The 26,535-nt window shown below is 45.3% G+C and overlaps 1 protein-coding gene across 6 annotated transcripts in view; it reads left to right on the top strand.

Moving 5' to 3' along the window:
- Positions 1 to 26,535, top strand: part of LOC106577192 (disks large homolog 5) — a 125,185-nt gene that overhangs the window by 48,967 nt on the left and 49,683 nt on the right. For all 6 annotated transcript variants that reach the window (XM_014155048.2, XM_014155050.2, XM_014155051.2 and 3 more), the window contains 13 exons: positions 3,663 to 3,846; positions 4,716 to 4,975; positions 5,090 to 5,288; positions 5,498 to 5,611; positions 16,464 to 16,694; positions 19,388 to 19,572; positions 19,835 to 19,960; positions 22,312 to 22,444; positions 22,641 to 22,768; positions 22,878 to 23,053; positions 23,217 to 23,320; positions 24,541 to 24,633; positions 25,184 to 26,248. In XM_014155048.2, the coding sequence (XP_014010523.2) occupies positions 3,663 to 3,846; positions 4,716 to 4,975; positions 5,090 to 5,288; positions 5,498 to 5,611; positions 16,464 to 16,694; positions 19,388 to 19,572; positions 19,835 to 19,960; positions 22,312 to 22,444; positions 22,641 to 22,768; positions 22,878 to 23,053; positions 23,217 to 23,320; positions 24,541 to 24,633; positions 25,184 to 26,248 (2,998 nt within the window). The remainder of the gene's footprint in view (positions 1 to 3,662; positions 3,847 to 4,715; positions 4,976 to 5,089; positions 5,289 to 5,497; positions 5,612 to 16,463; positions 16,695 to 19,387; positions 19,573 to 19,834; positions 19,961 to 22,311; positions 22,445 to 22,640; positions 22,769 to 22,877; positions 23,054 to 23,216; positions 23,321 to 24,540; positions 24,634 to 25,183; positions 26,249 to 26,535) is intronic.

The raw sequence follows: 26,535 nt of genomic DNA, 5'->3' as shown, positions 1-26,535 counted from the left end.
TGTTGCAGCTCGAGAATCGGGATGTTAGATTTACTCAGTGGATGTATTTTTTATGAAACTGTAAAAAATAAAATAAATCAGCTCCTCTTCATTTCTGCGTACTTTTAACTCGGATCTCGTACCTTCGTACATGGACAGAGAATTGCGTAGTTACGCAAAATGCGCCCATGTTGGCAGGTCTATGGTTTATAGTCAACTTGATAGTAATCCATTATCAATGATGTTCTTTTGGCCTACCAAATGCTTTAGTCAACCGAGAGTACGTGTACCTGTCATGCTTTTAATCACTTAACAGAGTAAAAAAAAAAAAAATGTGTGTGTGTATATATGTGTGTGTGTGTGTGTGTGTGTGTATATATAAAAAAAAAATTAAAAAAAATGGATATATATATATTTATATACACACATAATATATATATTATATATTTTTTTTTTTTAAAGCTTTATTTAACTAAGGAAGGCAGTGAAGAACAAATTCTTATTTACAATCACGGTTAACTGCCTGTTCAGGGGCAGCTTGGCGATTCCATCTAGCAACCTTTCGGTTACTGGCCCAACACTCTAACCGCTAGGCTACCTGCCGCCATAGGTAGCCTATATGTGGTAATCCATGGCATTAAATCCAGGCATGAAAGGTGCGTGCACTTTAAGGGATCGTTTGTGGATACCATTTGTATGTCGCTTTGTCCAGTATGAAGGAAGTAAGGGGTAGTTTTGTGAGCCACTGCTAACTAGCTTAACGCAAAGACTGGAAGCTAGCTAGCTGTGCCTGACTATTTCCAGTCTTTGCGCTAAGCTTGTTAGCACTGGCTCTGGAAACTAAACTCAGCAAAAAAAGGAAATGTCCTCTCACTGTCAACTGTGTTTATTTTCAGCAAACTTAACATGTGTAAATATTTGTATGAACATAACAAGATTCAACAACTGAGACATTAACTGAACACGTTCCACAGACATGTGACTAACAGAAATGGAATAAAGTGTCCCTGAAGAAAGGGGGATCAAAATCAAAAGTAACAGTCAGTATCTTGTGTGGCCACCAGCTGCATTAAGTACTGCAGTGCATCTCCTCCTCATGGACTGCACCAGATTTGCCAGTTCTTGCTGTGAGATGTTACCCCACTCTTCCACCAAGGCACCTGCAAGTTCCCGGACATTTCTGGGGGGAATGGCCCGAGCCCTCACCCTCCAATCCAACAGGTCCCAGACGTGCTCAATGGAATTGAGATCCGGGCTCTTCGCTGGCCATGGCAGAACACTAACATTCCTGTCTTGCAGGAAATCACGCACAGAACAAGCAGTATGGCTGGTGGCATTGTCATGGTGCAGGGTCGTGTCAGGATGAGCCTGCAGGAAGGGTACCACATGAGGGAGGAGGATGTCTTCCCACGAACAGCATTGAGATTCCCTGCAATGACAACAAGCTCAGTCCGATGATGCTGTGACACACCGCCCCAGACCATGACGGACCCTCTCTCCACGTTCCCGCTCCAGAGTACATGCCTCGGTGTAACGCTCATTCCTTTGACAATAAACGCAAATCTGACCATCACCCCTGGTGAGACAAAATTGCGACTCGTCAGTGAAGAGCACTTTTTGACAGTCCTGTCTGGTCCAGCGATGGTGGGTTTGTGCCCATAGGCGACGTTGTTGCCGGTGATGTCTGGTGAGGACCTGCCATACAACAGGCCTACAAGCCCTCAGTCCAGCCTCTCTCATCCTATTGCGGACAGTCTGAGCACTGATGGAGGGATTGTACGTTCCTGGTGTAACTCGGGCAGTTGTTGTTGCCATCCTGTACCTGTCCCGCAGGTGTGATGTTCGGATGTACCGATCCTGTGCAGGTGTTGTTGCATGTGGTCTGCCAGTGTGAGGACGATCAGCTGTCCGTCCCGTCTCCCTGTAGCGCTGTCGTAGGCATCTCACAGTACGGACATTGCAATTTATTGCCCTGGCCACATCTGCAGTCCTCATGCCTACTTGCAGCATGCCTAAGGCACATTCACGCAGATGAGCAGGGACCCTGGGCATCTATCTTTTGGTGTTTTTCCAGAGTCAGTAGAAAGGCCTCTTTAGTGTCCTAAGTTTTCATAACTGTGACCTTAATTGCCTACCGTCTGTAAGCTGTTATTGTCTTAACGACCGTTCCACAGGTGCATGTTCATTAATTGTTTATGGTTCATTGCACAAGCATGGGAAAGTGTTTAAACCCTTTACAATGAACATCTGTGAAGTTATTTGGATTTGTTCAAATTATCTTTGAAAGACAAGCTCCTGAAAAAGGGCCGTTTCTTTTTTGTTGTTGATTTTACCTCTAGCTTCTTTCATACTGTATACAGAGACATGAACTCGTGGATACCATTTTTATCTGACTCTGGGGAAGTAGAGAAAGTGCCTCATTGTCAAAATCCCGAACTATAATTTTAAGGTGTGTGTGAGAATTGTGTGTGTGTGTGAATTGTGAGCAAGAATGAGTAAAGCCAGTCAAGTCCCTCGTTCCCTCATTAGAAAATGTCAACGTGACATAAAAATAGAATATGATGACAATGGTTTTTGAAATTATTCAACAAATGATTGTATGCTAATGAGTGGCAGGAGCTTCAAGTAGACCTATAGATATTCTACAATTTAATAATGAAGCATGATGTAGCAAGTGAAGCAACGTTGCCATAGACCTAATATGTTGACCTTTAGGTTATTGGTTAGGCTACAGGGAAATACGTTATAGATAGGTTACATCTGAGCCGCTTCAGTATATCTACTATGTTGACCTTTAGGTTATTGGTTAGGCTACAGGGAAATACGTTATAGATAGGTTACATCTGAGCCGCTTCAATATATCTAATGGCTTATTAATAGGTAGGTCTATCGATTGCACATACATGAAAATTGTCAATCTTTAGCCTAATAATCAAACTATTATATAATTTTATCTCAGTTTTCATTTCTTGCTTCGCTTGTTTATAACATTGTAAACTTTTTAGTCTATTTATGTTAAACTATGAAGTTTTTGGCGGTCACAGAGACATCTTCATTCTTTGTCTAGCTGAGGTCTTGTGTGTGTGTGTGTAAAGTGACAGTGATGTAATGACGCACTGAGCTGTTGTAAGAGTGCTCTGAGGCAGGTGTTACATTACGAGCCATTTCAAGCCCACCATTAATAAAAATGCTTTTGGGAAACGGCTTGGAAATTTACAGATGCTCTTCCGAACGTTATAACAATGAACTTAGCCTTGAAGCTTTTGAGAAGCGGGCCCTGGACAGGAGTCTGTTGTAAATGCAGTATTGGTGCAATAATGGGCTGAGCTTTGATTAGTTCTCTCCAATGTTTTTTTATTTCCTGGGGGATTGAGACTTCACGTTGTTTAGATTTGAAAATCCAACAGTGTTATGGGAAGGGGGCGGCGCTCGGGAGCTCTGTGTGTGGTTGTCCATGAGGGATTTTTGTGAGACACCGAGGAGAACCAAACTTTAAAAAAGTAGAGCCGCCTTCATTATTGACTCCATCGTGCCTACAACACCAAGCAGCCTGGCCAGACTCTGTAGTCAGGAGGACAGTTTGTTGTTAGTCTGACTACCATGTGATCATGGAGAATCTCTATTTACTTCTATTCGGACTGTGTTGAGGGATGTGCCATCAGTGTCTTCCTCTGGGTCTCCAGTATACTCCACAGCCGTGTGTTAGGAGACCAGTCTCAGCTGAAGGAGGAGCTGGAGGTGTTGAGGAGAGACAACACTCAGCTGGTCAGGGAACACAACCACCTGAAGCAGAGCTGTGAGGAGCTCCGCAGGCTGCACAGCGATGACCAGAAGGAGGTGGCTGACATGAGGCTGCAGCAGCAAGAGGTACCACGCACACAACCACACACACACAACCACACAAGGTTACTGTGACCTATACTTGGCTGCTGTGCTTTCACACATCCACACATCCCCGGAGTAGAGTGCTGCGGTGGACAGGAGACACACACGGAGCGCTTCTGTAAAGGGCAGTGTTTGAGGACAATGTTACTGGCTCATGTAAAGGGTGTGTAGACACATCCCCCCTGGTACCTAGTTGTCGTCCTGTGTTCAGAGATCTGTAAGGTCCGGGGAGGTGTTTGAACTAAGGCCACAGACATACCTTTACATGCTGTGATGTAGTCTGCATCAATACTGCCCTGGGGTCTCACCTGCTCCCACACTAATTACCACAGAGTCCAGCAAGCCTGGAGGTTATTGCATTTTAATGGTGAAGAGGTGATTTTACAGGCCGGCAAAAGTGAAACCTAGTTAGTTACACCATAGTATCTAAGGCTGTGTTTACACAGGCAGTCCAATTTTGATATTTTGTCTAATTATTATTAGATCCTTTGCCAATAATCGGGCAAAATATCAGAATAGGGCTGCATGTATAAACACAGCCTAATGGTCTTGAATAATCCATACTGCATCTCCTCACTGTCGCCCTCTGCTGATTAACTGGTGTAAAAATGAATCCATGCTCATTCTGGCTTGTTAATGTTTCCTTGTGGCTTGGTGCTGTAGAACAATAACATTGCCACACACTATCAATCTGAAGAAATGCATGTATTTTAATAAACCAACATTTTTTTGAATGTGTCAGCTGTATATAATAAACATGTTCAATTCATAGTTTCACACAGAGACGGGAACTGAAAATGAACTGTATGTGTAGTTAGAAAATCAGCTGGATGACCGTGTCCTTCCTCCAGGTGATGAGAGAGAACGGTTCCTCAGAGGTTCTCAACAAGCTGTACGACACAGCCATGGACAAGCTGGAGGGGGTGAGGAAGGAATACGATTCGCTGAGCAAACGCTACGGTGAGAAAGTTGCCAATCACAACACGGACCTGAGCAGGCTGGAGCAGGCGGAGGAAGAGAACAGACGACTACAGAAACAGATGGACACATTGCTGAAACAACGAGACAAGGCCATACACTACCAACAACAGTGCTCTACGTCCATGAGGAGGTAAACACACACACACACACACACACACACACACACATACAGCACAATCCACGAGAATAGTCTATACACTACAAACATCTATACAGCACTACACACCTCTTCTTCTCTCCCCAGGTTTGACTCTGTACAACAGGAGCTGGACAAGTCTTCAGCCCAGAACAAGGTGCTGCAGAGGGAGATGGAGCGGCTACAGTCGGAGGTGATGCGCTGTAAGAACTTCCAGCTGAAGGCAGTAAAGGACTGTGAGAAGTACAAGGAGGAGAGAGACTCTGTGTTCAACGAGTATAGGCTCATCATGAGCGAGAGGGACCAGGTCAGAGAGAAATAAATTTATTACTTTAAAGCCCAGTTTCCCAGACACAGATTATTCCTAGTCCTGGACTAAGAAGCTACTTTCAATGTATAATCACCATTGAGTATGCTTCTTTTGTCCAGGAATTCAGCCCATTATTATTTATAATAATACTATAATAAAACTGTACTACTAAAATATAAAGTGGTTTATTAAATTCTGTGGAACAGGTGATCAAGGAGCTGGAAAAGCTGCAGACGGCGCTGGAGGCTGCAGAGGCCCGCCTCAAAAACACCTCTTCTGAAAGGATGGTGGCCAGCGAGGAGACGGAGGCTCTCAGACAGGTTCAGATCAATTTAGAATGGAATCAATCAGTCCCCCAACCAAATCAAACACCTCTTCTGTGAGGTTAATCTATTATTTAATCAATCTATCGATCAGTTTATTACTAGACAGTCAAAACTTATAATCCGAGAGGAGGCTATCCAGAGAGGATATTGCGTATCTCTGACAGGTAATCATCAATAGGTTAATCAATGTATATACAGTACCAGTCAAAGGTTTGGACACACCTACTCATTCAAGGGTTTTTCTTTATTTGCATTATTTTCTACATTGTCGAATAATAGAGAAGACATCAAAACTATGAAATAACACATGGAATCATATAGTAACCCAAAAAGTGTTACACAAATCAAAATATATTTTAGATTCTTCAAAGTAGCCACCCTTTGCCTTGATGACAGCTTTGCACACTCTTGGCATTCTCTCAACCAGCTTCACTTGGAATGCTTTTCCAACAGTCTTGAAGGAGTTCCCACATATGCTGAGCACTTGTTGGCTGCTTTTCCTTCACTCTGCGGTCCAACTCATCACAAGCCATCTCAATTGAGTTGAGGTCAGGTGATTGTGGAGGCCAGGTCATCTGATGCACCACTCAATCACTCTCCTTGGTCAAATTGCCCTTATACCGCCTGGAGGTGTGTTGGGTCATTGTCCTGTTGAAAAACAAATTATAGTCCCACTAAGCACAAACCAGATGGGGATGGCGTATCGCTGCAGAATGCTGTGGTAGCCATGCTGGTTAAGTGTGCCTTGAATTCACAAAGACATGGCGGTTGGAACCACAAATCTCAAATTTGTACTCATAAGACCAAAGGACAGATTTCCACCGGTCTAATGTCCATTGCTCCTGTTTCTTGGCTCAAGCAAGTCTCTTCTTCGTAGTGGTTTCTTTGCAGCAATTCGACCATGAAGGCCTGATTTCATGTCTTAAAGTAATAATATTCTGTAGTTTCTCTTTGCTTATTTGTGCTGTTCTTTTCATAATATGGACTTGGTCTTTTACCAAACAGGGCTATCTTCTGTATACCACCCCTACCTTGTCACAACTGATTGGCTCAAATGCATTAAGGAAAGAAATTCCACAAATTCACTTTTAACAAGGCACACCTGCTAATTGAAATGCATTCCAGGTGACTACCTCATGAAGCTGGTTGAGAGAATGGGAAGAGTGTGCAAAGCTGTCAAGGCAAAAGGTGGTGTTAGCAGTTGATGTTCTTAAGTAACACAGACCCCAAAGCAGACCAGGGGGAGGAAAATAGGTTTATTCTTATTCAAAGAGGACGAATCATGCAGGGAGGTAGATGTACATGCTCCTCTGGCCTCAGTGATTCTCCACAGAACAAAGGGACAGGATGTACTTTAACTCAGCCCTAGCCTGTGGTTGACCTATTACAATTCCTTGCAATAAACTGGGCCAATGTCCAAAGAACGAGTATCCTATTTCAGGTTGTACCAATAAGAATGTGCCACACGTAACTACAGAAAAAACACTTTCCATTGATTGTTAATTCTAGTCCTCTGCATTGTGTATTTATCTTCGACATATTCTTACTCCCCCTAGACCATTTAAAAAAAAAACATGTCTTTAGGAAACAAAAAACATGAAAAAATAGACAGTATCAAAAACATTAGCAGTAACAAAATCATTCACATTATACCTTGCATTTCTATAAAACACAAAGGGCATATTGTACTTGCTGTTACAATAAGATTTCAAACAAAGTTATAGAAAATAAGTATTAACCTGTGTAATGATGTCCCTTACGACTCCTACCACATCCTGTACTAGGAGGAAACTCGCTAAATAAATGTCTACAAGACAATAATATTAAATTGTCCTATTGGCAAGGTAATTATTCACCAAGTCCTTTAAAAGTGACCTGTCTTCCACACTGATATCAGTCCCACATAGATAACTACACTGCTCAAAAAAATAAAGGGAACACTAAAATAACACATCCTAGATCTGAATGAATGAAATAATCTTATTAAATACTTTTTTCTTTACATAGTTGAATGTGCTGACAACAAAATCACACAAAAATAATCAATGGAAATCCAATTTATCAACCCATGGAGGTCTGGATTTGGAGTCACACTCAAAATGAAAGTGGAAAACCACACTACAGGCTGATCCAACTTTGATGTAATGTCCTTAAAACAAGTCAAAATGAGGCTCAGTAGTGTGTGTGGCCTCCACGTGCCTGTATGACCTCCCTACAACGCCTGGGCATGCTCCTGATGAGGTGGCGGATGGTCTCCTGAGGGATTTCCTCCCAGACCTGGACTAAAGCATCCGCCAACTCCTGGACAGTCTGTGGTGCAACGTGGCGTTGGTGGATGGAGCGAGACATGATGTCCCAGATGTGCTCAATTGGGTTCAGGTCTGGGGAACGGACGGGCCAGTCCATAGCATCAATGCCTTCCTCTTGCAGGAACTGCTGACACACTCCAGCAACATGAGGTCTAGCATTGTCTTGCATTAGGAGGAACCAAGGGCCAACCGCACCAGCATATGGTCTCACAAGGGGTCTGAGGATCTCATCTCGGTACCTAATGGCAGTCAGGCTACCTCTGGCGAGCACATGGAGGGCTGTGCGGCCCCCCAAAGAAATGCCACCCCACACCATGACTGACCCACCGCCAAACCGGTCATGCTGGAGGATGTTGCAGGCAGCAGAACGTTCTCCACGGGCGTCTCCAGACTCTGTCACGTCTGTCATGTGCTCAGTGTGAACCTGCTTTCATCTGTGAAGAGCACAGGGCGCCAGTGGCGAATTTGCCAATCTTGGTGTTCTCTGGCAAATGCCAAACGTCCTGCACGGTGTTGGGCTGTAAGCACAACCCCCACCTGTGGACGTCGGGCCCTCATACCACCCTCATGGAGTCTGTTTCTGACCGTTTGAGCAGACACATGCACATTTGTGGCCTGCTGGAGGTCATTTTGCAGGGCTCAGGCAGTGCTTCTCCTGCTCCTCCTTGCACAAAGGCGGAGGTAGCGGTCCTGCTGCTGGGTTGTTGCCCTCTTACGGCCTCCTCCACATCTCCTGATGTACTGGCCTGTCTCCTGGTAGCGCCTCCATGCTCTGGACACTACGCTGACAGACACCGCAAACCTTCTTGCCACAGCTCGCATTGATGTGCCATCCTGGATGAGCTGCACTACCTGAGCCACTTGTGTGGGTTGTAGACTCCGTCTCATGCTACCACTAGAGTGAAAGCACCGCCAGCATTCAAAAGTGACCAAAACATCAGCCAGGAAGCATAGGAACTGGGAAGTGGTCTGTGGTCCCCACCTGCAGAACCACTCCTTTATTGGGGGTGTCTTGCTAATTGCCTATAATTTCCACCTGTTGTCGATTCCATTTCCACAACAGCATGTGACATTTATTGTCAATCAGTGTTGCTTCCTAAGTGGACAGTTTGATTTCACAGAAGTGTGATTGACTTGGAGTTACATTGTGTTGTTTAAGTGTTCCCTTTATTTTTTTGAGCAGTATATTAGAATTTATGTTCTGACAGTCTGCCAGTAGTGAGGTATTCCTCTTCCGTTCCACTGGTTGATAAGGACTTCTCTAATGAGCACTTCACCAGTGATCTTGTATCATTTCAAGTACAGTCCTGGATCAAGGGATATTGCTTCAGACTGTAGATTCTCATAACCTGTAACAAAGGAAACAAATGTGAAAGTAACATGTCCTGTTTCAAGAGAAATGTATGTTTCTCATAGATTTCCCTAAGTAAGCTGTCATGATTTTCAGGAAAAAGTTGTACATTTCACCTAGATATCCCTAATATGATGACTGTGGTATACAACATAGAAGCTTATCAGGTTCTGATCATCTTACTATGCTTCTTCACCCGAGATTGACCCCCAATTGCTAATCAATCAGTTCTTTATTCTCCAGGCTCCGCTTTGTCATCAAAATAGACAACCTTGCAATGAGTGACATGTATCCATTGTGATTTTCCCTGGACTTTTACTGTTATGAGCAGAACTTGATAAAGACCTTCCCATTTTGGCCCTGATGTGTCTTACATGTCTTTTTACCATCACCCGCTGTCCTGGCACGACGTCATGTCCCTCCTCGGGAGTTATTCCCCACGCCTCTTTTACTTCTATGATTTCTCAATTCAAAAATTTAGCTGTTTGTTGTGCAGTTCCTTTCTTAGTAGGGTAGGCTTCAACCCATCGTGAAAAACGACAATGACCAGCACGTCTTTGTGTCCTATACATTTGGGCAGCGTGATGTAATCAAGCTGTAGATGACTGAAGGGTCATGGTGGGGCAGGCGCTCGTCGTGTCTGTACTTTCACTCGTCCTTTGGTGGTATTTTCCATACAAATGTTGCAATTCGCCACAACAGCCTCAGCCTCTTTCCGCACACCAGGATTCCACCATTTGCCCACTAAACGATAAACTCTTGTCCACACCAATGTGTCCCAAAGAGTGGATCTGTGCCACCAAGTAGGGTCAGGTTGTATTTCCACACACCTTCTTGTTTGAGTTTGCATCCTGCAGCCATCCATTCCCACACTTCATGTTTTGGTGCACTGCTTTGCATATCTCTGTGTTGCAATGTATCCAAGGTGTATCTCCTAATCAGTTTAGGTGACAGAGGTGTTCTCTTGGCAGCTGCCTTGGCAGCTCTGTCAGCCAAATCATTACCATTACCCTTGTCTGTAAAGATTTTTCCCATGTGCTTTCATTTTCAAAATTGCAACTTGTCCAGGTAACTGGAGAGCATTCAGTAGAGCCATCACCTCTGGTCCATTCTTCACAGGAGCTCCCAGTGATATCATGAATCCTTTTTCCATATTTTTCCAAAACCATGGGTAACACCAAAAGCCTTCCTTAAGCCTGTAGATATTAGCTGTTTTTCATTCAACCAGTTTAAGTGCTTCTGTCAAAGCCACCAATTCCACCACATGTGCTGATGTTCCTGCAGGTAACGTGCCTGTCACTATCACATTGTCCGGTGTAACTGCCCAGCCTGCCTTCCTCACACCCCCCTCCACAATGTTTAAACCATCTGTGTATAAGATAAACTCAGCGTTTTCCAACGGCTGACTCTTAATAAACCCATCAAAGAGCTGATCCAAAACCAACTCGCAACAGTCGTGTTCAAGTAATGTGGTATCTGGAGGAAGCATCAGAGTAGCTGGATAACATGGTGTGCCATGATGTTAGGAGCCTCCACTACTTTAGTAGCGGCCATAGCTTCCTTTGTTCTGTGCAAGGTGGGGAAACACCTGTCAAGCACTCTGGTTCCGTATCCAAAGTTCCACTCTCATTTGTCTTCGTAGTCCAAATAGGATGGTTCTGAACTATAGATACCTGCAGTTGTCGAATTTGCCATTTCACCTTTCCTTCAGAAATGTTTAATGTAGAGTCAAGTTGCATAATAATATCAAGGCCTAAAATAGGTTGTTCAAATGAGCCTATCCACACCCTTGCATCAATTTTCATTGGATCAATAGAAATTGATAATGGTTTGGTCTGTTTCATTAGTCGTCGTCGTCCCGTCCCCCCCACTCCTGTTGCTCTCATCTTCTTGCCTGTGTATTGAGGACATATGTTTTGCATAAGATATGAGCAATACAGTGACTTCAGCACCCGTATCTACTAAAAATAATCTACTGCAAAGTTATGTTCACATATATTCCATTCGATTTTCATATGTACACCAGCTGAGATGGTACGAAAGAGGGGTCAATAAGTTTCCCTCCACAGCATCCAGCAAATTCGTCTGCTGAGCCACAGAGAGCTTCTTACATTCTGCATCAGCATTGTGTCGTTGGGGCTGTTGTCTTGATTCCATTTTCCCTTAAAGACCCTGCTTCTCCTGGCCATTCCTCATAAGAACATGTGAGGAACTTTTCCCACATTCGTTGCCAGTGACCAGAAGTCCCGCAATAATGACATTGACCAGGTTTCTCTTCTGCTGAACGAATCTCGTTTGTTTCACTCGGAACCTGCACAACTCTGATTACAGCCGGTGTAAATCAAATTTGATTGGTCACATACACATGGTTAGCAGATGTTAATGCAGGTGTAGCGAAATGCTTTTGCTTCTAGTTCTGACCGTGCAGTAATATCTAACCTAACAATTTCACAACAACTACCTTATACACACAAGTGTAAAGGAATGAATAAGAATATATGAATGAGTGATGGCCGAACGGCATAGGCTAGATGCAGTAGATGGTATAGAGTACAGTATATACATATGAGATGAGTAATGTAGGTTATGTAAACATTATAAAGTGGTATTGTTTAAAGTGGCTAGTGATACATTTATTACATACATTTTTCATTATTAAAGTGGCTAGAGATGTATGTATGTTGGCAGCAGCCAACATGCATACAGTCTGATGGTATTGAGATAGAAGCTGTTTTTCAGTCTCTTGGTCCTCGCTTTGATGCACCTGTACTGACCTCGCCTTCTGGATGATAGCGGGGTGAACAGGCAGTGGCTCCGGTGATTGTTGTCCTTGATGATCTTTTTGGCCTTCCTGTGACATCGGGTGGTGTAGGTGTCCTGGAGGGCAGGTAGTTTGCCCCCGGTGATGCGTTGTGCAGACCTCACTACCCTCTGGAGAGCCTTACGGTTGTGGGCGGAGCAGTTGCCGTACCAGGCGGTGATACAGCCCGACAGGATGCTCTCGATTGTGCATCTGTAAAAATTTGTGAGTTTTTGGTGACAAGCCGAATTTCTTCAGTCTCCTGAGTTTGAAGAGGTGTTGTTGCACCTTCTTCACCACGCTGTCTGTGTGGGTGGACCATTTCAGTTTGTCCGTGATGTGTAAGCCGAGGAAGTTAAAACTTTCCGCCTTTTCCACTACTGTCCCGTCGATGTGGATAGGGGGGTGCTCCCTCTGCTGTTTCCTGAAGTCCACGATCATCTAATTTGTTTTGTTGACGTTGAGTGAGAGGTTATTTTCCTGACACCACACTCCGAGGGTCCTCACCTCCTCCCTGTAGACCGTTGGTAATCAAGCCTAACACTGTAGTGTCATCTGCAAACTTGATGATTGAGTTGGAGGCGTGCATGGCCACGCAGTCATGGATGAACAGGGAGTACAGGAGAGGGCTGAAAACGCACCCTTGTGGGGCCCCAGTGTTGAGGATCAGCGGGGTGGAGATGTTACCTACCCTCACCACCTGGAGGCGGCCCGTCAAAGTCCAGGACCCAGTTGCACAGGGCAGGGTCGAGACCCAGGGTCCCGAGCTTAATGACGAGTTTGGAGGGTACTATGGTGTTAAATGCTGAGCTGTAGTCGATGAACAGCATTCTTACATGGGTATTCCTCTTGTCCAGATGGGTTAGGGCAGTGTGATTGCGATTGTGTCGTCTGTGGACCTATTGGGGTGGTAAGCAAATTGGAGTGGGTCTAGGGTGTCAGATAGGGTGGAGGTGATGTGGTCCTTGACTAGTCTCTCAAAGCACTTCATGATGTGAGTGCAACGGGGTGATTAGTCATTTAGCTCAGTTACCTTCGCTTTCTTGGGAACAGGAACAATGGTGGCCCTCTTGAAGCGTGTGGGAACAGCAGACTGGGATAAGGTTTGATTGAATATGTCCGTAAACACACCAGCCAGCTGGTCGTCTGGGCCGGCAGCCTTGCGAGGGTTAACACGTTTAAATGTTTTACTCACGTTGGCTGCAGTGAAGGAGAGCCCGCAGGTTTTGGTAGCGGGCCGTGTCAGTGGCACTGTGTTGTCCTCAAAGCGAGCAAAGAAATTGTTTAGTTTGTCTGTGAGCAAGACATCATGGTCCGCGACGGGGCTGGTTTTCCTTTTGTAGTCCGTGATTGACTGTAGACCCTGCCACATAGCCCTCGTGTCTGAACCGTTGAATTGCGACTCTACTTTGTCTCTATACTGATGCTTAGCTTGTTTGATTGCCTTGCGGAGGGAATAGCTACACTGTTTGTATTCGGTCATGTTTCCGGTCACCTTGCCCTGATTAAAAGCAGTGGTTTGCGCTTTCAGTTTTGCGCGAATGCTGCCATCAACCCATGGTTTCTGGTTGGGGAATGTTTTTTTGATAGACGCTGTGGGTACAACATCACCGATGCACTTGCTAATAAACTCGCTCACCAAATCAGCGTATTCATCAATGTTATTGTGCGACGCTATGCGGAACATATTCCAGTCCACGTGATCGAAGCAATCTTGAACCATGGAATCCGATTGGTCGGACCAGCGTTGAACAGACCTGAGCACGGGTGCTTCCTGTTTTAGTTTCTGTCTATAGGCTGGGAGCAACAAAATGGAGTCGTGGTCAGATTTTCCGAAAGGAGGGCGGGGGAGGGCTTTATATGCGTTGCGGAAGTTAGAATAACAATGATCCAGGGTTTTGCCAGCCCGTGGCGCTCATTCGATATGCTGATAAAATTTAGGGAGCCTTGTTTTCAGATTAGCCTTGTTAAACTCCCCAGCTACAATAAATGCAGCCTCAGGATATGTGGTTTCCAGTTTACAGTCCAATGAAGATATTTCAGGGCCATCGATTTGTCTGATTGGGGCGGGATATACACGACTGTGATTATGAGCGAAGAGAATTCTCTTGGTAGATAATGCGGTCTGCATTTGATTGTAAGGAATTCTAGGTCAGGTGAACAAAAGGACTTGAGTTCCTGTATGTTGTTATGATCACACCACGTCTCGTTAATCATAAGGCATACACCCCCGCCCTTCTTACCAGAGAGATGTTTGTTTCTGTCGGCGCGATGCGTGAAGAAGCCGGGTGGCTGTACCGACTCTGACGTATCCAGAGTGAGCTATGTTTCCGTGAAACAAAGAACGTTACAATCTCTGATGTCTCTCTGGAAGGCAACCCTTGCTCGGATTTCGTCTACCTTGTTGTCAAGAGACTGGACATTGGGGAGTAGTATGCTCTGGAGCAGAGCTCGATGTGCCCGTCTACGGAGCCTGACCAGAAGACCGCTCCGTCTGCGGCGCTGTTGTTTTGGGTTGCCGGCTGGGATCCGAGCCATTGTCCTGGGTGGTGGACCAAACAGAGGATCCGCTTCGGGAAAGTCGTATTCCTGGTCGTAATGTTGGTGAGTTGACGTTGCTCTTATATCCAATAGTTCCTCCCGACTGTTTGTAATAAAACCTAGTATTTCCTGGGGTAACAATGTAAGAAATGACACATTAAAAAAACGAAATACTGCACAGTTTCCTAGGACCGCGAAGCGAGGCGGCCATCTCTGTCTGCGCCGGAAGTCGGTTCTGTGTCACCCACAAAACCTCAGGGAGATGCGGGCCAGGAAATCCACCTTTTTTCTCTCTGTCCAGTCGTGACAGTTTGTTGCCGTAGTTTTGTCTCTCCCTGTCATTAGTGGTGGAAACAAAAGTTTTTTGCAAATCATCATGTATGGATTGCATCAGCTGATGTGGGATTACACTCAATTCCTCAAAAATGGGGCATCATCTTCCATGTCAGGTAACCCACTGTGTCTAACCACCTCTGCTCTAAATCTTAATTCAAATTCAACAAACGGTTCTTTCGGTTTTTGAACACATTTGGTTCTTTCCCCTATTGGTGGTTGCATTGGTCAGACCCTTAAGGAAAACATGTGTATATATATATATATATATATATATATATATATATATATATATATATATATATATATATATATATATATATATATATATATATATATATATATATATATATATATATATATATGTGTGTGTGTGTATATATATGTATGTGTGTGTGTGTGTGTGTGTGTGTTTATATATATAATATTATTTATTTATTTATTTATTTAATCCCAGAGTGTGTGTGTAACCCCTTTTAAGGACTCAATCCTCTTCTAGAACACATTGTTTTTGTAGGGCCTGGCTACCCATAACTTATGTTCACTTCAAAAAGCTTGTTGAAGGCTTACGTTAACTAAACGTGTAAAAATTGCTACTCAACTAGCAACTCACTTCGATGCAACAAGAAGGTTTCACAACAAGAAAGGATTCTAACCTTTCAATAGAGAACAAAGGACTTGAACCTTATACATCACAGATACGTATCACTCATTGTATACACCAATTTTAACCTGATTTTAAAAGATATATATTTTTATTATATTAGTCTTGACTCACCCAGCACTTATGCCATCAATCAGGAGATTAAGAGTTAACTCCCCAAAGTGGGTTGCGCTCAGTCTTCACTCTTTCTTCTGGATCAACACACAGTTGAGTTTTTCTTGTTGTTGTTCAGACCAATTCATTTTGGGTCACGGCACCAAATGTTAGCAGTTGATGTTATTCTTCAATAACACAGACCCCAAAACAAATCGGGGAGGAAAATAGGTTTATTCTTATTCAAAGAGGACGAATCATGCAGGGAGGTAGATGTACATGCTCCCCTGGCCTCAGTGATGCTCCACAGAACAAAGGGGCAGGATGCACTTTATAACCCAGCCCTAGCCTGTGGTTGACCAATTAGAATTCCTTGTAATAAAACTGGGCCAATGGCCAAATAACAAGTATCCTGTTTCAGGTTGGACCAATGAGAATGTGCCACACGTAGCTATGAGTTCAGGACTGACATTCCTAACAGATGTTGAACTGAAAACCAACTATTTCCATTGATGCCATATTACAGAAAAAAACGCTGTTTCCATTGATCGTTAATTCTAGTCCTCTGCGTTGTTTTTACATTCAACATATTCTTACAGTGGCTACTTTAAAGATTTTGATTTGTTGAACACTTTTTTTTTGGTTACTAGGCTCTCAGACCACTGCCAATTAGCTTAATTTGTCGCTGCCGGATCAATCAAGGGATTTTGTGACTGTGTTATGGCGTTAAATCTGATTGAAATGATTGTTTTTAGGAGCTGAACTCGTCATTGGTGGATCGGGACAGAGCAATCTGTGAGAGGAACGAGCTATTGGAGAAGTACTGCCACGAGGTGAAGGACAAGGCTGAGGCCCAGAAGGAGTTGAGCCAGGCCTGTAAAGACATCGAGACGGTCCGGGAGGAGAGAGACGTGGCCCGCAAGGAGAGGACAGAGGCTATCATACAGAAGGAACAGCTACTGAGAGAATACTACCAGGCTAGACAGGTAACACACTCACACACACCTGGGAACAACACACACACACACACCTGGGAACAACACACACACCTGTATTAGAGAGAGGACAAAGGTTGTCATACAGGGAGATCAGCTACTGAGAGAGTATTACCTTGCTAGACAGGTAACACACTCACACCTGGGAACAATACACACACCTTACAGATATAATACACCTGTATTTAAAAAATTTAAAAAAAAATACACTACCTTTCAAAAGTTTGGGATAACTTAGAAATGTCCTTGTTTTTGAAAGAAAAGTTAAACATTTTTAAAATCAAATTGATCAGAAATACAGTGTATATATTGTTGATGTTGTAAATGACTATTGTAGCTGGAAACGGCAGACTTTTAATGGAATATCTACATAGGCGTACAGAGGCCCATTATCAGCAACCATCACTCCTGTGTTCCAATGGCACGTTGTGTTAGCTAATCCAAGTTTATCATTTTAAAAGGCTAATTGATCATAACCATTTTGCAATTATGTTAGCACAACTGAAAACTGTTGTGCTAATTAAAGAAGCAATAAAAAATGGCCTTCTTTAGACTAGTTGAATATCTGGAGCATCATCATTTGTGGGTTCGATTACAGACTTAAAATGGCCAGAAACAAAGACCTTTCTTCTGAAACTCGTCAGTCTATTCTTGTTCTGAGAAATGAAGGCTATTCCATGCGAGAAATTGCCAAGAAACTGAAGATCTTGTACAACGCTGTGTACTACTCCCTTCAGAGAACAGCGCAAACGGGCTCTAACCAGAATAGAACGAGTGGGAGGCCCCGGTGCACAACTGAGCAAGAGGATAAGTACATTTTATTGTATAGTTTGAGAAACAGACACCTCACCAGTCTTCAACTGGCAGCTTCAATAAATAGTACCCGCAAAACACCAGTCTCAACGTCAACAGTGAAGAGGCGACTCCGGGATGCTGGCCTTCTAGGCAGAGTTCTTCTGTCCAGTGTCTGTTCTTTTGCCCATCTTAATCTTTTCTTTTTATTGGCCAGTCTGTGATATGGCTTTTTCTTTGCAACTCTGCCTAGAATTCTAGCATCCCGGAGTCATTTTGCAGGAGAATGTTAGCCTATCTGTCTGCCAATTGAAGCGCAACAGAAGTTGGGTGACGCAACAGGACAACAACCCAAAACACAGAAGTAAAACAGAATGGCTTCAACAGAAGAAAATATGCCTTCTGGAGTGGCCCAGTCAGAGCCCTGACCTCAACCCGATTGAGATGATGTGGCATATCCTCAACAGAGCAGTTCACACAAGACATCCCAAGAATATTGCTGAACTGAAACAGTTTTGCAAAGAGGAATAGTCCAAGATTCCTCCTGACCATTGTGCAGGTCTGATCCACAACTACAGAAAACATTTGGTTGAGGTTATTGCTGCCCAAGGAGGGTCAACCAGTTATTAAATCCAATGGTTCACATACTTTTTCAACCCTGCACTGTGAATGTTTACATAGTGTGTTCAATAAAGACATGAAAATTGTTTATTGGTTTATTAAGCAGACTGTGTTGTCTATTGTTGTGACCTAGATGAAGATCAGATCAACTTTTATTTATGCAGAAATTCAGGTATTTCCAAAGGGTTCACATCATTTCTATTGCCACTGTACCTACACACACGTTTTCTGAAACACCGGTATGGACAAAGTACATAGGCATCGAAGGTCAATTTTAATAAAGAAAAAAATACAATCTACCCAGTTATCAGCACCATCCCTGCTGTCTGTCAAAAAGTGACTGCTGCCAGCCACAGGTTAGACAATGATGAAGTGACAGCTCCCAGCCACAGGTTAGACACATGATGGAGCTTAGAGTATCCCATAAACTGTCAACCATTGGATTATGCCAGTGGAATGACCCTAAAACAGATTTAGTCCCCTAGATTAATGCTGCTGCTGACACTTCCCTGTTCAGACCACTAGATGGCCCTCCTACTGCGGTTTACACTACAGAAGTCAGGATGCCTAAAGGTAGACTCAGTAAAAAAAATATATATATTTTACCTTTATGTAACTAGGCAAGTCAGTTAAGAACAAATTCTTATTTACAATGACGGCCTAGGAACAGTGGGTTAACTGCCTTGTTCAGGGGCAGAACGACAGATTTGTACCTTGTCAGCTCGGGGATTCGATCTTGCAACCCTTCGGTTACTAGTTCAACGCTCTAACCACTAGGCTACGCTGCCGCTCCATGAACAGCACCGCAGATATTGAGATGAGCGAGATGCAAGACTTCGCTCTCACACAGTCACACACACACAGTATCTGCGCATGTGCACGGGTTCGCTTCACGCTGTCACAGCGTGGAAGCCAGGGGACCAAAATGGCGGAGAAGTTGAGCCTCGCTTCAACCCTCTTAGTTGTTGCGGAAATTGACCCAATATGCTGTTTACTTTCTATATCTACGTCATATTGCTGAGTTCACCTTTTAAAATATGTGTTAGAAATACCAGTTGGAGGATTTCCTCTCTGGTTATTTCCTTCTGATTGTGGGAATTCTCCTACTGAGAAACCTGGGAACCTTTGGAAAGTTTCTGGAAATTTGGGTTTGATCTGTTGATCTGCATGTACTGTAAGTGACTGATTGTGTCTACTGTGTGTCCGCTTTTCTCTTGTGTCTGCATCTCATGTGTGTCTGTGTGTGCGTGTCTCCTGTGTGTGTGTGACAGAAACAAGATTCTGCCACCCTGGACATAGAGCGGGTCAACAAGGAGATGGAGGTGTTGAGGAAGCAGTACGAAGCCATGTCCCAGGAGCTGAAGGAGGCCACGCAGGAGGCTGAGGTGGCCAAGTGTCGACGTGACTGGGCCTTCCAGGAGAGAGACAAGATAGTGGCAGAGCGAGAGAGCATACGGTGAGTACAGGGTGAGAGAGAAGGGGGATGGAGAGAGGGAAAAGAAAAGGTGGGGTAGGCTCGCTCTTAATTAGTCTTTCTTGGCTTCCTTGTATCTTCTCTCCTTGCCCCCTTCTGAAAACGCATTGGAGTAAATGGTCAGAGAGGGGGAACCTCAGATCTCCCCCAATACGTTTTGAGAAGGAAGCATGGAGAGGGGATGCAAGGAATATTAACAGACTAAACTGCTGATGCTTGACGATGTCATATCCTGCCCCTCCAGGACGCTGTGTGATAACCTGCGTAGGGAGAGGGACCGGGCGGTCAGCGATCTGGCCGACGCCCTGCGTAACCTTGACGACATGAGGAAGCAGAAGAACGACTCGTCACGGGAACTGAAAGAACTCAAGTGAGTCCCTGAGTTTTTATATATATATATATATATATATATATATATATATATATATACATACACACACACACACACACACACACACACACACACACACACACACACACACACACACACACACACACACACACACACACACACACACAAGCACTTTCAACTTTCTCATCCCCCTCTGTATTGATGTGAACATCTCCCTCTACTGGTCAGTGTGTGACTGCCATTTTAAATTCTCTCTGTTTCTTGTGACTTTGAGAGGTCAACCTCCTTCCTTGTGACGAAGAAGAAAATGGTAAGATTTAGGCTCAAGTCAATGACCCCCTCTAGGCCTGCCTCATGAGGACATAATGCATCTTAGTGACAGTCAGCCACCGTACGCCAGTTTCTCCTTCAAACTTTCCTTTACACACTGCAGAATATGACCTTGCTACTGCGTTTTAGACTTGCTGCACTTGCAGCACCTTTTTAAATGGTAGGTAGCATAAACGCAACTACAATGAATATATGGATTTGCGTTAGTATACGCATCAAAAGCCCTAATGCAAAGTTACACCTCACTTTTCTATTTTCCGATCAGAATTCCTGCAGACGTTAGCCCTACTACCCTGCAGGCGTTAGCCCTACTACCCTGCAGGCGTTAGCCCTACTACCCTGCAGGCGTTAGCCCTACTACCCTGCAGGCGTTGGCCCTACTACCCTGCAGGCGTTGGCCCTACTACCCTGCAGGCGTTGGCCCTACTACCCTGCAGGCGTTGGCCCTACTACCCTGCAGGCGTTGGCCCTACTACCCTGCAGGCGTTGGCCCTACTACCCTGCAGGCGTTGGCCCTACTACCCTGCAGGCGCTGGCCCTACTACCCTGCAGGCGCTGGCCCTACTACCCTGCAGGCGCTGGCCCTACTACCCTGCAGGCGCTGGCCCTACTACCCTGCAGGCGCTGGCCCTACTACCCTGCAGGCGTTGGCCCTACTACCCTGCAGGCGCTGGCCCTACTACCCTGCAGGCGCTGGCCCTACTACCCTGCAGGCGCTGGCCCTACTACCCTGCAGGCGCTGGCCCTACCAGCCTGCAGGCGCTGGCCCTACCAGCCTGCAGGCGCTGGCCCTACCAGCCTGCAGGCGCTGGCCCTACTACCCTGCAGGCGCTGGCCCTACTACCCTGCAGGCGCTGGCCCTACTACCCTGCAGGCGCTGGCCCTACTACCCTGCAGGCGCTGGCCCTACTACCAGCCTGCAGGCGCTAGCTAGCTAGCTAGCTAGCTAGCCAACCAACCATGGTCAACATGGCTAAGTAGTAAGCCAGAGAACAACACCAACTAGTCTAACACAGGTAGGAACCCACAGAACACACACAAAAATGAGAGAGCAGAGACTTACCGATTGACGGCTGAGTTGGTTACCAAAGAAGGGCCAAGGAGCGATTCCCTTCAGAGGGATTGTCAGCTAATCCAATAGCGATATAGTGAGGTAAATCCAAAAAGACAGATTCCAGAGGCAATAATCCATTGGACAACGTAGACGAGGGGAGGAGTCAACAATAAGACAGCGATCGGAGGAAGGCTCCAAGCAGATGGAAATGATCACAACAGCACAGTCAGCTAGCTACTATAGCACGCTAGTACTAAGCAAAGGTTGAAAAACTCTGGTAGCCTACTACACGGAGATCATGTGGGTAATCTGATGGGTTGTTTACATCACACCTCCTCGTGATTGCAGGATTGTTGTTCACCACTGCCAACACTCGTTTTGCATGGCTAGTGGCTAATGTTAGCCAGCAGCTCTGGGATATCCCTTCATGGCTTGTGTGCATAGGTGTCATGCCCATAGGGGGCACAGGGGCACTTGCCCCCTCAGATTTGTCCCCCAAAAAATTGTAGTGCTACTAGCCACCTAGCAATGTTCTAAAGTTGGCTTTAGCTAGCCCACATATTTTCCGAACCTCATAACTAGCTACCAAGAACCAATTTCAGGCTATCAATCAAGTTAGTTTAGAAAAGCTAGCTACTCAATCTTAGCTGGCATGCCTGCTGGCAAGGTTGGTAGACTTTAGATAAACAAGCAATAACTAAATGTGCTGAATAAGTCTCTCATTCTTTTGAATGTGTTACCCAGATTTTTACCAGAAAAGCAAATTTAGTTTGTTTAATAAAGAACCACCAGTCAGGAGGACACAGACCGATCAAGAGGTAGGCTTAGATATTTAGAAAATAGATCTAGATTGCAGGAAAAGGCTTTTTCAGGTGTTTGAAAAATGCTAAATTCTCCAACTTCCGGATGCTTCAAAACAACCCCCAGCCATCCTCACATACTTTGTGAAATCACTTCCTGACCTGTGTCTTGTCACTGTGTTCAGAGAGAAGATGGAGAGCCAGCTGGACAAGGAGGCAAGGTTCTGTCAGCTGATGGCACACAGCTCCCATGACTCAGCTATCGACACAGACTCTCTGGAGTGGGAGACTGAGGTGGTGGAGTTTGAGAAGGACGGGGTCAGTCTAGAGACATCAACTACTGTTATCGATTTAATTGAATTATTATTTGGCCATGCGTGGATGGATTGATGGCTCGATTGACTGATTTCATAATTTGATAAATTGATTTCCAAATCCTGGTAAATACATTGTCTCTGAACCGATGTATAGAAAACCAGTGTACAGTATATTAAACTTACATGTTTTCCTGCAGGATGACATGGATTTGAGGGCACTTGGGTTTGACATAGCAGAAGGGGTAAACGATCCGTATTTACCAGGAGATTGTGGAATATTTGTGACAAGAGTTGACAGAGGAAGTATTGCAGATGGAAGGTTAAGGTAATTCTCACATTTCCTTTTTTACATTTCCATCTTACTTTTAACATCACTGAACACAACCTGTTCTTTCCTCATCTCCAGTAACATGTTTTCACTTCTTGCTTTTCAGAGTGAACGATTGGCTGCTGAAGTTAAATGATGTGGATTTGACCAATAAGGACAGGAAGCAGGTGGTGAACGCGGTGCTTAATGGAGGCGGACTGATCAACATGGTTGTGCGCAGGAGGAAGTCTCTGGGAGGGAGGCTGGTCACCCCCATACACATCAACCTAATTGGACACAAAGGTACCAGCTTTTTTTACAAACTCTTTTTAGAGTTAACGTTGATAATGAGTGTTCTGGCACCTTACATATTGAACTCTGCCTTATGATGCATCCCTTTTAATAATATTCCATCTAGTGGATATGGCTTTTATATCTTTGTCATCTATCCTTCTCTCTAATCCAGACAGTGGTATAGGTCTGGAGAGTGGCGTGTTTGTGACGGCCCTGGTCCAGGGGAGTCCTGCTGCCAGGGAGGGATCTCTGACAGTCGGAGACAGACTTATCGCTGTGAGTCCTCTTCTTCTCCTACTCCACCTCTTTTTATCCTCCACCTCCTCCCACATCTACTCCTCTTCTTCTCCGCCTCGTTCTCCTCCTCCTGTTCTTCTCCTGTTCTTCTAATCCGTTATCTTCCAACCTCTCCCTCCTTTTCCTTCACCTGATTTCACCCCTGTTCCATGTATGTCTCTAGTGACTTAGTGACAGACAGAATCATAGCCAGTCATCACTCTACCTAGCAGAATGACTTGCTTTCTAATCATGATCCACCAACTGCAGCAGAAAGCATAATCCTCCAGATCCTGACTGTGAAGCTTTACTGCTTATTAAAGCTACTGGGCTTAGATGTCTCCCCACTCACCTCTAATGACAGACCAGGGCTGTGTCGCAGTAGTGCACCCTATTACTTCCTACATGCAGCACTGTTTTTAACCAGAGCACATTAGGCCAAGGTCAAAAGTAATGCACTATATCGAGCTTAGGGTGCCATTTGGGATAACCCAGTTGATACCCTCACCTTCAATAGTACAGTCAGGCTAGCTGATATGGGAGATGACCGCTCAGTGTTAGTGATTAGCGACCGTTGGATCAGATGCCTGCAGATGTCAATCATGGTTGTGTATCGTCTTATACGATGTCCTTGTAGTTGTTAATGAATGTAGCAGGTTCTATTTCACATATACAGTAGATGTTTAATGATGTTAGAAGGGAAAGGACTTGAACACGCTGACCCTAGAGCGACATGCAGTCAGTGCACAATCTGCATATACGAATGCTCATTACTCCAATGTCTCAGACTAAGCTGTCAGCCCCACAGATGGAATAAACTGCTTCGAACAGTACAGTGTTAAATATTCACTAGTCTGACCTCTTTTTAGAAAGGACTCAGGCTTGCATATTACCAAATGTCCTCTTCTCCCTCCCTGCGCCCCTCTCCCCTCCACAGTATTTTTTATAATTCGCCTTAGTCCTATTGTCATTGAAATGTGGGAGCTACATTTCTGATAGAAGGGCCGCTGGACTGCATTTCTGATAGAAGGGCCGCTGCAGCAGGAAGGAAGGCATACTCCCGTCTCTAGCACTGTTCTTTGGAGGCAGAGAATCTCTTAGGGTTAGGTTCATTCTCAACCTAGCTTGAAAGCAAAACAACCTAGCAGAATGTGTGTTTGTGTTTGAGAAAGGTGTAGTTTGAGTAGTGTGTTTCTGAGCGTGTCCTCTGTTGTCCCCAGATCAACGGCATCGCTCTGGACAACAAGTCGGTGACGGAGTGCGAGACTCTGCTGAGGAACTGCAGGGACTCTCTAAGCCTCTCTCTCATGAAGGTGAATCTAAACTAGCCCCTTGTACTAAGCTCTTTCAATATGCACTGGCTTAAAGTTCTCCTCCAGCCAATGTGGTGCCACATAACATTCTCATTTAGGATAGGGCTTTGACTTGAAGGTGAATCTAAACTTCACTGCAAACGGGCCTCAAATTAGCCTTACATTTTAGTTCTCCTTGAGTCTGCAACAACCTTATTTGATGCTATAGAGGGCACTCGTTTTAGGACGGTGATTGAATTTCTCAATAACAAACACTTTAGATACTACTGCACTGCACAGGAGGTTGGTGGCACCTTCATTGGGGAGGACAGGCTCGTGGTAATGGCTGGAGTGGAGTCATTGGAATGGTATCAAACACATTGTTTATTGCCATTCCATTCGCTCCGTTCCAGCCGTTATTATGAGCTGTCCTCCCCTCAGCAGCCTCCACTGATACGCTGCAGTGGCTAGATTTCAGGATAGTTTAATACATTTTTTCGGGGGAAAAGTAAATGTGTTCACTATTCCTAACACACCTCTTTCTCTGTCCTCTATCCTCTTATGTCCCCAGTTCTTCCCTCACAGTTCATCGGGCCAGAGCATCTTCGAGAGCCTGCGGGAGTCATCGTCCAACGGCCGTCTCTCCGAGGTACTCTCCAGGAACAGCCTCAAACACAACAGCTCCACACAGACAGACATCTTCTGCCCCGACACAGGAGTGGGTGGTAGTAACGTCAACATCCCTGGAGAGAGGAGGAAGGGCGGGGCAGGTGAACCTGAGGAGGGGATGGGGATGTACGGGGACATCAGGAAGCCCTTTTCCATGGGGTCTCTCCACTCAACCAGCCTTCGGCCGTCCTCTGACCTCAGTCTTGGTCCCCCGGGCCGCTACGGACCCAGCGCCTTCCAGGAGTGCTGCTCTGGGTCCCCCTACGCCAAGGCACCTCCACCCCCCATCACCTATGACCCCTCTAACCCTGCCGACTGCATCACCATGGAGACCACCCTGGAGAGGAAGCAAAGTGGCGGCACCTGGCCCAAGGTGATCTTAGGTGGGATGTCCGTCGCCGTGGATACGACCACAGCGATGACTCCGACCCAACTGTCCATCTTCAAGTCGCCCAAACAGAGAAAGTCCATCTTCAACCCGGATGCCTTCAAACCACGGCCTGAGACGGCGCCCCAGTCTTCCAAGATGGAATACCTGTCGCCCAGTCAGCTGGTGGCCCACTCCCCGCAGCCCTCCAAGACGGAGTCTCTCTCCTCCTCCTCTACGGCCACACCCACCCCTCCAACTCCGCCCACCCGCAACGATTCGTTCAAATTCAAACACAAACAGCAGAGCAGCTCTGCCTCCGACTGCACGCTTACCTCCGACTGCACGCTTACCTCCGACGGGGGCAAAGGGGAGGCTGTTGCCATGGTTATGGGGGAGAGCAGTTGGGAACGAGAGAGGGACAGGAACGGGAACCACTACTTCCTGGACGGGAAGGTCCTGACACAGAGGAAGTCATGTGACGAGGACATTGGTCGAACCAGTGGTGAGGAGCCTGAGGTGAAGAGGCCCCGCCCTAAATCTGCGCCAGCGCTCAGACGTAGGATGACCCCCCAGTCCATCACCCTGCCCTCCTTCCAGGTCAGTTTGTTATTGTGATACTATCTATAGTGCTTTTCACAAGGGCTGATCACAATAGTCTACCCTAAAGGCATCCTCTCCTCTCCTACATCTACAGTGACGTTAGAGAACTGAACAGGTGAAGGCATCCTCTTATGTTGTGTGCACCTTCCAACACTATGTTTAACATCAACTATGATCAAGTAGAGGAGAGGATGCCACTTCTATTGGAGAGGATGCAACTTAATAAGACTATAGAGATGCATCTTATGTCTCAAAACACAGAGAGAAACTACTTGATACCTCTG

Source organism: Salmo salar, chromosome ssa18, assembly GCF_905237065.1.
Source record: "Salmo salar chromosome ssa18, Ssal_v3.1, whole genome shotgun sequence".
In the NCBI taxonomy this organism is placed as follows: Eukaryota; Metazoa; Chordata; class Actinopteri; order Salmoniformes; family Salmonidae; genus Salmo; species Salmo salar.
This window is presented reverse-complemented; position numbering and strand designations above follow the sequence as displayed.